General features: G+C 46.7%; 1 protein-coding gene across 3 annotated transcripts in view; it reads left to right on the top strand.

The window, feature by feature from the left end:
- Nucleotides 1-14,618, top strand: part of KCNH1 (potassium voltage-gated channel subfamily H member 1) — a 421,689-nt gene that overhangs the window by 296,509 nt on the left and 110,562 nt on the right. For all 3 annotated transcript variants that reach the window (XR_007473256.1, XM_004275288.3, XM_004275287.3), the window contains exons 8-9: nt 2,153-2,352; nt 8,132-8,384. Coding sequence is in view for 2 of the 3 variants with exons in the window: in XM_004275288.3 (XP_004275336.1) it covers nt 2,153-2,352; nt 8,132-8,384 (453 nt within the window). In the remaining variant the exon portion in view is untranslated. The remainder of the gene's footprint in view (nt 1-2,152; nt 2,353-8,131; nt 8,385-14,618) is intronic.

The following is a 14,618-nucleotide window of genomic DNA, read 5'->3' as shown; positions in this document are numbered from 1 at the left end:
GTGCTAACGGTTGCACAACTCTATAAATGTACTAAAAGCCATTGAACTGTACATTTTAAATGAATGTATTTTATGATGTTTAAAAAGAATATATACTGTCTGATTACATTTATATAAAATTCTTGAAAATTCAAGCTAATCTATGGTGACAGAAAACATCAGTTGCTTGGAGATGGGAGGCGGAGGGGGAGGGATTATAAATGCACATGACAAAACTTTTAGCGGTGATGGATATGTTACTATCTGGATTGTGGTGATTGTCTTATGGGTGTCTACATATGTCAAAGCTTATCAAATTGTATATGTCAACATGTAAAGTTCATTGTGTGTCAGTAGTAACTCATTTTTGGGCTTCCCTGGTGGCACAGTGGTTGAGAGTCCGCCTGCCGATGCAGGGGACACAGGTTCGTGCCCCGGTCCGGGAAGATCCCACATGCCGCTGAGCGGCTGGGCCCGTGAGCCATGGCCGCTAAGCCTGTGCGTCTGGAGCCTGTGCTCCGCAACGGAAGAGGCCACAACAGTGAGAGGCCCGCATACCGCAAAAAAAAAAAAAAAAAAAAAAAAAAAATAGTAACTTATTTTTAAAGTAAGGCATAGCAAAAGCATGTGAAATTCACTAATATGACAAATATTTATTGGGTACTGGCATAACATTAGCTCCCCCGGCTGCAATGGCAAGGAAAAGCTGAGTCCAGCCTTCAAGCCTATTGTAAGGGCACAGGCAAAGAAAGAATATGATTGCAAAATGGTGTCTATAACACGAGCTCAGTGGAAATACAGATAGTCCCTGACTTAGGATTTTTCGACTTTATAATGGTGTGAAACCGATATGCCTTCAGTAGAGACCGTACTTCCAATTTTGAATTTTGATCTTTTCCTGGGCTAGTGATATGCAGTATGATATGCTCTTGTGATGCTGGGCAGAGGCAGTGAGCTGCAGCACCTAGTCAGCCACGCGATCACAAGGATCAACCATTCTGTTTTTCACTTTTAATACAGGATTCAATAAATTACATAAGATATTTAACACTTTATTATAAAACAGGCTTTGTTTTTCACGACTTTGCCCAACTGTAGGCTAATGTTCGTGTTCTGAGCACGTTTAAGGTAACTAGGCTAAGCTGTGATGTTTGGTAGGTTAGGTGTATTAAATGCATTTTTGACTTACGATGTTTCCAATTTATGATGGGCTTATTGGAATGTAACCCTATTGTAAATCGAGGAAGATCTGTATGCCTGGGGAGTTGCAGTCACCCTCACGGGGACAGATGGAGGGGAGGAGTGTTGGGGAGGCTTCCTGGAAGAGGTAGCACTTGAGCTTAGCATTCAAGGGCAAATGGGGGTTACGTGTAGAATGTGGGGTTTTATGATGACGTAATGGTCCTTCTTCATGACACTAATGTAGGCGGAGCAGCAGTAGCATGTAGTAGGTGCTTGTTACATCTCCAGGGGACCTGATTTTATTCTGTTCATATCAAAGCCATGCTTTTTGCCCCAGGAGCCACATCACAGTGAAGTGGATTGTTGTGTTGACATGCACCTTAACAATAAATACAAAGCAAAGATATAACATCCTTCAGTGCTGTTGGCAGACTTGCTATTATTTAATTATTTGTGATTACATTTTTAAAGTCTGTTTACTGTGTTGTTTGCTGTGTGAGAACCAGGACTGAGTGGCACATTCCCCATCCTGTCTCTGGCAGGTAGTGTAGTTGGCACATAGCAGGGCTTTAAAATGATGGCTTGCTGATAGGTTTGGATTTGGGCTGGTCCAGAGCACCTAACACATTTGACTGAGGGCTTCAGGCATGGTTCAACCTTTTTGTGAAAAAACGTATGCAGTGAAGCAGTCCAGTTCTCCTGTACCCAGCCCCCACTGCTGTCTGTCTCCTACTTCTGGCCCCAGTCATGCCAGCTGCCCCACCCTAGCCCTGCCTCCCACAAGTTTGTCCTAGTGACCTGGTGTTTGGAGACTCTTTCTTTGGGTCCACTTCCAGAGGCTTCATGGGGTGAGGTTCTTCTGAGAAGGTCAGAAGCATCTGCCAATGGGTGGGCAGCTCTGACCATTGGACTGCTCTGAGGAAGCTGGGCGTTCTTGGGCCCTAGTTCACGGACCACTGATGTGTATTTTCCCTCCTCCTCTCTTCTCTAGCACTTCTGTATGCCACCATCTTCGGGAATGTGACAACTATTTTCCAGCAGATGTACGCCAACACCAACAGGTATCATGAGATGCTCAACAGCGTCCGGGACTTCCTGAAGCTCTACCAGGTTCCCAAGGGACTAAGCGAGCGCGTCATGGATTACATCGTGTCTACCTGGTCCATGTCCAGAGGCATCGACACAGAGAAGGTAAGGAGGCGACAGGTTCAGGTAAACCACTTGTCTCTCGGCTTTCCCAGGGAGACCTGAGGCTCACCTAGGGCAGTGCTTCTCACACTTGACTGTGCATCTGAATTCTCCTGGGTGTAGTTTTGGAATCCCAGGTCCTACCTCCAAAGATTTTGATTGCTTCCAGATCAGCCTTTCTCAAGAACTGGCAATTAAGAGATATTATTTTAGAAATTGGAAAGGCAGGGGTGTCTCCTGGAGAAGAGACAGACCTGCAGTCTAACTCTCTAGGACAGGATTTCCCAGGCTGGTATGCTGATAAGAATCAGGGCCACCCAGGGTGAGATGGCCAGTGTTACTGATTTTCCTTTCACCTCGGACTCCAAGATGGCACAGAATTGCTGCTGATCCGCTCTTTATTCAAACTTGCGCTATTTTGTTCATCATGGATTTTTTGCATGAATTTTGATTTTTCAGAGTATTGCCCTAAACTCTGATTTATCTTGATGACTGAGTTTTTAGCATCTCCTTAAATTTTGTGTCCAAGGCTGTTGCCTTACTCTAGTCTTGGCTCTGCTGAGAATCCCATGATATGGTCATTAAAAACAGATTCCCAGCCACAATCCCAGATCTTTGGAATCAGAATTTTGTGGGGAGGAATGGGGTGGAGCGGGGATTGGAAATCTGCATTTTTAACCAATGTCCTCTTAGTTAGACGAGCCTGGGAGATACCGACCAAGGGCTTGTGCCTTAATAAGCAGTTGACTTAACCAGAGCATCCCTTAGGCTCCTTTTTAGGCATCAGTTTTCCCACCTGTAAAGTGGAAATGGCAGTAAATATCTATCATTCTCCAAGAGTTGCATTATTCTAGATGCATTTCAATAAAGTGAAGAAAATTTGGTGGTACTGGAAAGAATAGAGAAAAGATACAGTGGACTTTCAATTAATCATTTATGAATGATCTCCTTTGTAATATTTGCTATGAGCAAAGATGTAATCCTAGGTTAGTTTTTCTCTGCTTCTCAAGTCTTTTTAATAGCACTTCTCTCTTTAATCACCATTCCTTAAGTGCTCAGGGAATACTGATACCTTTCATTGTTAGAATGAGGCAAACAGAACGATATCACGATTGCAAAAGTACCTTATGACACCTTCAGAGCCAAATTCAGCTGCCTTGGGGATCAGCTCTCCATGCTCCTGGCCTTTCTCCATTGGAAGAGTCAGTTGAGAGTTGACAGTTTAATTGGGGAAATTTAACTAAATTTAACTGATCCCAACTTAAACAGAACAATACCTTGATTGATTGAATATCTGCCATAATAACAATAACCAGCTACCCTGTCTTGAAGGTGCATTAAGAGCAGATGTTTGGGCTTCCCTGGTGGCGCAGTGGTTGGGAGTCCGCCTGCCGATGCGGGGGACGCGGGTTCGTGCCCCGGTCTGGGAGGATCCCGCATGCTGCGGAGCGGCTGGGCCCGTGGGCCATGGCCGCTGGGCCTGCGCGTCCGGGGCCTGTGCTCCGCAGCGGGAGAGGCTGCAATGGTGAGAGGCCCGTGTACCACAAAAAAAAAAAAAAAAAAAAAAAAAAGCAGATGTTTACTGCACAACTGCACATGCCTGGCCCTGCATTCGTGCTTCACTTAGGCTTCATGACAACGCTGGGAGGCATCCGCTCTTACTTCTATTGAAGGGATGAGGACACAGCAACCCAATTAATTTTATTAATTGCCCCTGGTCACAGAGTTCAGAATGGCAGAGTCAGGGTTGGAACCCAGTTTTGTCTGACTTCAAAATTTGTGCTTTTCCTACTATTACTTTTTTGTTGTTGTTTTTAATTCAAAACATGTACTGGAGGGAAGAAGGACGAGTCCAGGTGAAGTTGCCCTCATTTCTCAGACAGGCAGGTCATCGGCTGGGTGGGACTTCATCCCTGGCTTTGCTAACCCCTGGCGCCGCTGTGCCTGTTGTTTCTGCTCTGCCGTCTCAACCAGGTCCCTGTAGCTTCTGTGGGTGCCTGGCAGCTGATGGAGCAGAAAGGAACTTTGATCTCTCAGCCCTGGGGCTCCCTTTCCCAGGGGCCAGGATGCCTTTGTAAATCTGGTTGTTGGGAAAGAAACCCTTTCCTGCCCTCACTGCAGGGCTCGGCTGGGTGGCTGCCCATGGGAGACAGCACCCATCAGCATTGGCCCTCCCTTCCCCTCCCTGCTATCTCCCTGGAGGACTCTGGGATTTGCCCCACGTCCTGATCCAGATGGAAGGGGGACTATTGTGACACTCAGTGCAGAGCCCAGCCCGGCCTGGGGTGGCCGCTATTCCTTGGCAGGCAGCTCCTGGGGAGAAAGCCAGTCCCAAGGTTCTGAGCCCTTCCCTGGTTTCCCTCCCCTCCAATCTAGGTCAGAATGGTCGATGATGACCAGGCGATGTATGTGCGATGGAAGGGTGGGAGTGCTGGGCAACTCCGGTGTTACCAGTAATTATCTGATGACCTTGAGCACATCATTGGTCCCTCTGAGCCTCAGTTTTTCCTTGTCTGTGATACATGGAAACTAGATGACTTTTAAGAATAAGGCTGACCTCTAAGGCCCTTTTAGCTCTGACCTCCTGGACTTCAAAGCCTCCCTCAGGCTGACCTGCTGCTCTGCTGTGATAACAATGTCAGACATGGCAGCTCCCATGCATTGAGCCCTGTCCCACGCCGGGCATCGTACCAGGACTTTCACACAGCAGCTCATGGAATCCTCTGAAGAATTCTATACTCAAGTTAGAAGAAGAAGACTTGGGGAAAGAAGCATAGCTTCAAGTCCACACGACTAGTACATGTGGAAGCCAGGACTTGAATCCAGGTCTGCTTGATCCTAAAGCCTGTTCTCGCATCCATGCTTCATCCTAACCCCCACCCCTCCTCTCCCCCAGGGAGACTCCATGAACTTCTGTGGTGACAGCTCCTTGGGGCCTTCGAAGCCTCAGGGATCAGCAAGAGTGGTCTCTCCTCAAACCAAGTAGAAGGGCAGGTGGCCCAGGAAGGCTGCGGGGTCTTGAGCTGACACCCGCCCTCAGAGAGAGGCGTTCAGGAGCCCCTGCCAGTGTGAAGCCAACAGAAGAATGATGGAGATGCTGATGGCCGTGAGAGTGTAATTTCTCAACTCCAAGTGCCCTCTCCTCTCCACATGTGCTTTCCCGTGGCTCTGGAACAGTGCCCACGAATAAAGCATTATCTCCACACTCTGCCAGCAAAGCCCAGCCCAAGGGAAAGGAAATATTTAAAGGTGAGATCACCTAGAGAACAAATCTTTGTTTCAAACCACTGGGCACGGTTTTGACATGACAAGCCAGTGTTCCCCACTCCCTGGTGTTCTGCTTGGAGAGAAGAGGATCCAACTTAAATCTGCATTTCTACAGGAGTCTTGTTTTACTGAACCCGAAGGAGAAGTACTTAGTGAGCGCTCTGCCTGAGCATTGGCTGTCTGAATTTTCCTCTGCCTCAGTCAGTCCTCCATCCCCACTCCCAGAGAGCATGCTCACTTCCTTGGCATCCTACAGCCCCAGAGCAAGAACGCAGAGGCACATAGAGGACGGGGACCTGCATTTATTGAGTCCCTGACTGGGGCCAGCTGCTGTCCTGAGGATGTGTACTGGTAGATATAATTTCATTGACTCCTCATAAGGCAACATTAGCAGCATGCTTTTTTATAGAAGAAACTGAAGTGTAGAGCAGTTAAGTCACTTAGAGAGGAAGGAACTGGGATTTCAACTGTTTGACCTCCTCTTTCCAGTGCAGAGCATGGGGGCATGCAGAGGGGTGGGATTGGTGCAGAGCTGTCCTGGGCAAGGTGAGATTTGAGCTGGGTTTTGAAGGAGGCTGAGGGACTTCCAAATTCGGAGGTGAGGGCTTCCCTGGTGGCGCAGTGGTTGAGAGTCCGCCTGCCGATGCAGGGGACACGGGTTCGTGCCCCGGTCTGGGAAGATCCCACATGCCGCGGAGCGGCTGGGCCCGTGAGCCATGGCCGCTGAGCCTGCGCGTCCGGAGCCTGTGCTCTGCAATGGGAGAGGCCACAACAGTGAGAGGCCCGCGTACGGCAAAAAAAAAAAAAAAAAAAAAAAAAAATTCGGAGGTGAGCACCAGATGCAGAGGCAAATGTCCTGTGCTGAGGCGGAGAAGCAGGGGTGGGGAAGTAACCAGCACCCCAAGGAAATGTCTTCACTTAACACGTTTGATTTTATGCCCCCAGCTTTGTTCACAGGCTAGGACAGGAGAAAGGATTATTTTAGGAACACTCCTGACTTTTCTGGAAAACTACACTTGAAGGTGTCCTCTTGTGTTACTTCGTGCTTGCTACGTAAGGAGCTATGAATGATTTCTTGCAAAAATTTAGTCCAGAGAAATATTTCTCTCCATAGGAAAGGCTGAGAAATTTTTATTTCTTTGGAATATGAGACCCCCATGGCCTCTTACAGTTCCCATTTTGCCTTGAGTTCCTAGACGCTGAGAGTCAAATTACAAGCCCTTTTGTTTGGGGCAGCTTTATCATATAAGAAGTGATTTGTATCTAAACTGGGCTCTGGAGTCAGACTACCTAGTTGGAGAGCCCAGCTCTGCAGTTTCCTGGCTGTGCAACTTTGAGCAAGTTATTGATCTTTCCTGTACTTCAGTTTCCTCATCTGTAAAATGGTACCATAATAGCACTTACGTCATAGGGTTTATGTGAGGATTTCAATTAGCTTGAAAACGTAAAATCACAACTCTCCTGACTTTCCCTCTGCTTTCTTTCTTCATTGTTCTCCTTAGCACTTACTGCTAAATGTTACTTATTTTGTTTTTTATTTGCAACTAGCCCTAACCTCTAAATTTTACTTATTTTGCTTGTCCCCTCCCACTAGATAGTAAGTCACACAAAGGCAGGGGGTTTTGTTCGCGCTACATCCTCAGAGCCTAGAATGATTCCCGGCATACAATAAGGTATTCCATAGATGTGTGTGAAATGAATGAATGACTCCAAAGTGCCTAGCAATGCCTGGCACGTAGGAAGTGCTCAGTAAATATTACTTAATATCTTTCTTCAAATCACATCCACCTTCAGTCCATCAACAGACCATGTCAGCTGTATCTTCAGAATACATTCGGAATTTGATTACTTCTCACTGGCTTCCCTGCCAGCATCCCAGTCCAAGTCCCCTCACTGCTCACCTAGACACCTGCAGGAGTGAGCTAACTCGATTCCTGGCTCCACTCCTGCCAGCCTACAGTTGGCCCTCTAACTCCACTCTGGAGCTGCAATGATCATCTTAAAATATAGAGGATGCCCTGTCACTCCCCTGTTCCAAGTCCTCCAGTGTGTCCCCATTACACTCAGTATCATAATCAAGATCTTTTCATAGTTTAAAAGTCTCCACATGCTCTCGTGCTTGACGTTCTCCTGAAACCTCATCTCCCATGCCCACCTTTCCCGTCATTCACACTGGCTATTGCTCAGGTCTCCTCACAGCCTTGGCTATTCCGCTGGAATGTTCTTCTTTCATAGGGCTCCTTCTGACACGTTATGTAGATGTCAGCTTAATTGTCACCTCCTCAGAGAGGGCTTCCCGGATTTCCTGTCTAAAGGGTCCCAACATACTCCCAGCTCCCGACTCAGGCCCCTGTCCTGAGCATTTAGCACAGATTTTGGGGTCACTGCGGCTGTCTTGTCCATTGGTGCCTTGAAAAGTACGGTCTAGTCTAGTGGGTGTTGCTTCCGTCCTGGGAAGCAGTGAGCTGGAGGCCACACCGAGGATCCTGACACTTTTTCTCCCCATGCTTGCCAGGTCCTGCAGATCTGCCCCAAGGACATGAGAGCTGACATCTGCGTGCACCTGAACCGCAAGGTGTTCAAGGAGCACCCGGCCTTCCGGCTGGCCAGCGACGGCTGCCTGCGGGCACTGGCCATGGAGTTCCAGACGGTGCACTGCGCCCCAGGGGACCTCATCTACCACGCGGGAGAGAGTGTTGACAGCCTCTGCTTTGTGGTCTCCGGCTCCCTGGAGGTGATCCAGGATGACGAGGTGGTAGCCATTCTAGGTAGGTGTTGCCTTTGCTGGATGGAAACCTGCTGGTACCTGGGGTTGGTTTAGCTACTGCCTTCAACCAGAAATGGCTCCACAGGGCAGGACCAATGGTTGGCATCCATACATCTATCCAGCAAATATCTGAGTGCCTGTCTTGTGCCAGGCAGTGTTTGAAGCGCTTGGGATGTTTCAATGAAAGAAATGGATTTTGTCCTACAGGGGTTCTACTGGGGAGAGGTGAACAAATTAGCAGACATTTGTATACAGTGGAAGGGACATCTAATCCGGGATTCAGGTATTGGGGATGGCTTCCTGGAAGAAATGACATCGAAGTTGAAACCTAAAAAATGAATATGAGTTAACATGGTGAAGGGAAGGGACAAAGGAGTATTCTATGCAGAGGGGAAAGCATGTGTGAAATCACCACAGAGAGAGAGAGAGAAGTCATGATTCATTTGTACAAGTGTGTGTACTCAGTGTGGCTGGAACACGCAGAGTAAGGAGGGGTGTGGTGAGAGATGAGTCTGGGAAGGGAGCTCTGAGCCCTAGGCAGATCATGGCAGGCTCTGGAAGCCATGTTAAGGGACTTGGATTTTATTTTGGGGAGCCAATGAAGGGTTTAAAGCAAGGGAGAGGCACGATCAGATTTGTACTTTAGAAAGATAATTGTAGTTGCAGAGTTAATTGAAGGGGGAAGACCGGGGTAGGGAGATGAGCCTGGAGACCTGTTATCTAGGGGTAAGTTGGTGGAGCCCCGAACTAATATTTGTGGTGGGCAGAGGGAGAGAAGCAAATGGAGTTGACATATTTAAGAAGTAGAATCAACAGCACCTGATGATGGTTTGGCTGTGGGAGGAGAGGGAAGTCAATGAGGACTGCAAGATCCCTCACTTGGAAACTTTGGAGGCGGCGTGCCAGGCACTGTAAATAGGGAGTGTGGGGGGAGGAGGCATGACATGGGGGAACGTGGGTATTTGGTATTTGAGCATCAGTGGCCTTTGAGAGATTCATCTGGTTGCCTGAGGCAGCTGCAGAGCAGCTCTTTAGTGGGGGCATGTTTACCTCTCTGAGGGGGCAAGCCCTCATAATAATACCCATCATTTATGGTCATCTATTCTGTATCAGGCATTTTACATACAGATGCTCAGTTCATCTTTACAGTAACCCTATGAAGTAGTTTTATTATCCCCATTTTGTAGATGAGACACTGACAGCTCAGAGAGGTTGAGGAACTTTCCCAAGTCTTCGTAGCTGATGAGGTCCATGGAGCCAGCATCCTGGGGTCCCTCTGACTCCAGAACCTCTGCTCTGATCTATTTAGCATCACTTCATTCCCAGTGTTAGTATGTAGTTTGCTGACCCGTTCAGTTGCCAGACACCGCTAGACACTGTGGGCTTCTTTTTTTTTTTTTTTTAATCTTTGGGTGTGCTTTCTTAGGAAACTGAGGCAGGGAGACGTTGTTAAACTGAAGTTAGACTTGAGATTCAAACCAAGTATCAAGACATAGATAGTATCTTTTTTCTAAAGCCTAAACTTTGTTTCTGCTTGATTTGAGAGTATATGATATGCAGCCTCTTTTCTCCCCTGACCCTGAGCCAACTTGCCCTCTTGATCATATTCTACTCAGGTTAACCCAAGGATGCTTTGTATTCCTTCAGCGTGTGCTGACAGATGGTGGGAGGGAGGCTGGGATAGAGATTCAGTGGGGGATGGAGGCTGAAACTGTTTGTCGAAATAAGTTTTGGATTCCTAGTGTCCACTGAACTCTGCAGACAGGATTATTATTCTGTTCCTTGCCTTTCTCATCCACAGAGACATGAGATTTGACGTGTGTGTAAGGAACAGCACACATTAAGGGCAAAGCCATTGCTTCAGTATCACTGCAGGGAAAGGTTACTTATCTCTACCTTTAATACTATCAGTGTCCCCGATAAAGAGGACTTTCCTTTAGCGATGGCTCTCTCAGGACATTTGCCTGGCTGGGAAGAAGAGTCACTAGTGACTCTTTCCTTATTTGAATTTGAATTTGATCCTTTGGTGTAGGTCATCTTTCACCCATTCCCTTCACTGATAGCTCACCATATGCCTTTCCAAGGGGTCTAGCCTCAGACCAGTGCCATCTCCCTTACATATTCACACTCAGGGCTTCCTTACTGACACCTCACCACGCCCCCCCCCACCCCCCGCCCTAAGCTAAACAGCTGCACTATTAGGGGTTGGGTTTGGACACCTAGGCATGGAGGTAGGAAGAGCTGCAGAGGGTGAGGAAGGCAAATGATTACTTCCCAGCCCCATCTCATTTCTCCTCAGCCGGGGCTTCTTGTGGGGAAGCAACCAGGGCTTGGTTCAATTTTGATTTATTTGGTCAATTGACTACTTCTCCAAGTCCAGCCCTCCGCCTCGGTCCCTCCTGGGCATCCTGCCAGCTCTAGCCAGCAGCGTGGTTGGGGCCTCTGAAATAGCTCAGCAGCTTCAGATTCAAAGTGGTTGCTGCCCTCATGCTGTCCAGACTTGAAAAAGCAGGTATCCCCAGGAGCCAGATTGGGTCCAGAAAGTAGGTCCAAACTTGACGTCCTAAAGAATCTTTGACATTTCAAGAGGCTCTTATTCTTTAAAAGGATAACACAGGCCCTTTGAATGAACTTGACCTCTGGGCCAAGGGGTGTAAGAGAGTCCAAGCTCTTTTTCCCTTGGAAACTTCAGAGTTTTGTTGTTGTTTTCCTCTAATTAGAGTACCTTCTGCTCAATGAACTGAAATCAGTTAGTTCTTGTAGAGAGGGTTTAAGCATCCAATGGCTATTAGAACTAGATCTTTAGTGTCCTTTGATGCTTTTCAGTTCAGTCCAACTGAAATTTATTGAGGCAACTGGCACAGAGGTGGGGATGCATCACTGGATCAAGCATGAGCCCAGCCTTCAAGGAGCTGCTGCAAGGAGTTCCTCAAGGAGGAGCCTGACATTATTTAAAAGGCACCAGTCACACTGCTTGGCAACTCTTACCATAGAGAGAATACAAGTGCTTCTAGAAGGTTATAGGACATGTAACTATTGAGCAGCTACTGTGTGCCCAGTGCTCCAGTGAGAATAGCCAGGGAATCCTTAGTTACCATAAAACAGGAGGCTTTTGGAAAAAGCCCAGAACTCATCCATCTCATTCCTTTGGTCTCTAGTCTCTTGTTATCAGTTCACTCATTTACGCTCTGCTCATCTGTTTCCTCCTTCCAGTTCTAACATTCCACTCCCATTCTCTGTTTCATTTTAGCACAGACTCCAAAAATGAGGAAAAGGGTCAGGACTCATAACTGAGTGTGTTCAGTATGTGTTAAAAATAAAACCCTTTCTAATAAAAGTTTTCTAGAAAAGTGTTTTTCAAACTTTCTTGACTCAATGTATATTGTATTATGAGCTAATAAACACACGTTCACACACACAATTATACATAAAACGCAGCACTGAACTCTTGCTGCGTGAAATGCAACCTCGTGTTTTCTACTAGATTCTGTTCACTTTCATTTAAAAAGAAATGGACCGTCATGACCCACTAAATTACTTACTTGACCTGCTGTCAGCCCGCAGTTTAAAAACATGGTCCCACAAACACAGACGACCTCTCTCCTGGATTGAAAGCCATGCTGTCCCCTGAGGACAGAGAATATACTAGATGATCTCTTGTGTTCTCCCTTCCCTCTGAGGTTCTCTGCCTGATTTTTGAGGTGATACCCTCCTAATCTCCTTTTGGAATTCTCTTAGAAATCACTTCGTGGCTTCTCTAATTTAGTTTCTTGGCTCTTTGAAATAAATTCAAGCCTTTAGCCTGTGCATTTTATTCATTAGATTTTTTTTTTTTTTTTTTGCGGTACACGGGCCTCTCACTGTTGTGGCCTCTCCCATTGCGGAGCACAGGCTCCGGACGCGCAGGCTCAGCGGCCATGGCTCACGGGCCCAGCCGTTCTGCGGCTTGTGGGATCTTCCCAGACCGGGGCACGAACCCGTGTCCTCTGCATCGGCAGGCGGACTCTCAACCACTGCGCCACCAGGGAAGCCCCATTAGATTTTTAAAAAGTAATCTTCTAGTTTTTCATAGATATCAGAATAAAAAGTCACAGGTCCTCATTCTGTCCCTGCCCCAGTGGTACTCTTAGCATCTGCAAGTCAAGTAAGTTGTTATCTCAGTTCTGTGTTAGTTGACCAATGTAAATGAGAGATGAGCTTTCATCAGGGCTCAGCTCGAGTGTGATCCGTCTCTCTGTGTTTCCATCTTATAAGTGCAGTGTTTAAATGCTCCTGTTTCACTGTGATTTAGAATCCCTGTAGTAACTTTTATGGGTTTTGCATTTTAATACTTAATTTATATTTTAATCTCAGATCATCTTGTATCTTTTTGTTTTGGTTTGGTTCATCGTCTTGGGCAAGACAGACGTTTTTGTTGCCAGGCTACACTGAGTAGTGGAAAGAGCCCTGGAGACTGGGGACTGGAGATGTAACTGTGACCCCAGTTCTGCACTAACTCCCTGCAGGAGTTGCCACTAACTGGTTAAGTCTCCAAGGCCTCCTGTGGTTCTGCTAAGACCATCACACTGCCACAATTGCATGTCGACTCATCTGTCGCCTATGAGCTGAGGTCCTTTGGTTTCATATCTCTGGCATGGCCCAGCACATGGAAGGTACTGGGGGCTGTTTGCTGAATTGAGCTGAATTGAATTGAAAGGCAGAGGCTGGGCTGTGAAGGGCCCCATGGTCCAGAATAAGGGGCTGGACTTTATCTTGGGGGGATGAGGGGCCCAGAGAGGGTTTTAAACACGGCAGTGACATGAAGATTTGGGTTCCACAAATATCGAGGCATGGAGGCTAACAGGGAGTCTCAGGTGAGAAATCATGAGGGCCTGAGTGAGGTGGTGGAAGGGAGATGGGGAAGAAGAGCCAGAGAGAGCAGGAGAGGGGGAACCTCCAGGATATGGAGCTGAGAACCATGAAGGGCAGCAGTGGGACGTGGGCTGGAGAGGCAGATCTGGGCTAGCCTGTTGACGTTTCTAAATGTGAGCCTGAGGAACGAGGTAGTGGGAAACCACCAAGGGTGGTGAGTAAAGTGTGACACTGTTGGAGCTGTGATTTGCAAAAATTAACGAATTTGACATAGAGACAAGGAGACCATTAGGTGACTGCGGCTTATAGTAAGGATGAAAGCTGTTATGGTGTGGGCCGGAGAAACCGAGACAGGAGTCGGGCTGCCAAATAAAACACAGATATCCAGTTAAATTTGAATTTCATATAAACAAAGAATAATTTTTAGCTGAAGTATTTCCTAAATATTGATGGGGCATGTGTATGCTAAAATGTACCCATTTATCTGAAATTCAGATTTAACTGGGTGACCTGTACTTGCTGAAGCTGGCATGGAAGGGTCAGGTGGCTGAGACATTCTGGGAGGAGAGTCTGAAAGGTTGTAAATAATAGGATGTGGGGAGCAGATACAGGGAGGTGAGAGGGGACTGACCCCCGGTGGGTGGAGAGATGGAGGCGCCGACAACAGAAGAAACCAGTCAGGAGGAAGAGGTGGTGAGAGGGAAAGGTGATGAGCTCGGTTTGACTTGTTGCGTTTAAAGGCCAGTGGGGTATCCAAGTGGAGTGTTTAACAGCTACTCAGAAAGGCAGGTCTGGAACTGGTAAAAGAAGCTAGGGCTCAAGACAGAGATTTAGGATTCAGAGGAAAGAATAGGAACCTGGGGAGAAAAAATAGGTGCAGAGTTAATAGAGCTTTCTACAGGAAATTCTCATAACTTTAGAGCCCAGACAGAGGGGACTGGTTAAATCAAAAAATATGGTAAATCAAGGCAGTTGTTATGATGGTATAAGAAGTTTGATTGGAATGCAAAGTGTTTCAAATATAATGTTAAGTGGAGAAAAAAGCAGAATATATAACTATATATGCAGTAACTGTAACTACATAAAAATGCATATGAGTGGAAGAAAGATGGAAAATGTACCAACACGTTAACTGAAGCTTTCTGCATGGCGGTCTTAAGAGCCAATATTTTCTACTTTTTCAATATATGTCATTTATTTTATACAATGCACACATATCCTTTTATAAACAAAAGGGGAAAAATCAAGTCAATTTTGAATTCTTATCTGTAGCCATCCTGGAAAATTATCACCTGCTTTCAGTGGAAGATTTGTGATGTGTTCACTTAGTGGAGAGACATTTGGCTAATTTAATTTTATCTAACTGCACTTGTGAAGAACAAAA

The sequence above is a fragment of the Orcinus orca genome, chromosome 1 (assembly GCF_937001465.1).
Source record: "Orcinus orca chromosome 1, mOrcOrc1.1, whole genome shotgun sequence".
Taxonomy (NCBI): domain Eukaryota; kingdom Metazoa; phylum Chordata; class Mammalia; order Artiodactyla; family Delphinidae; genus Orcinus; species Orcinus orca.
Note: the sequence above shows the minus strand (reverse complement) of the source record. Positions and strands in the feature narration are given on the sequence as shown.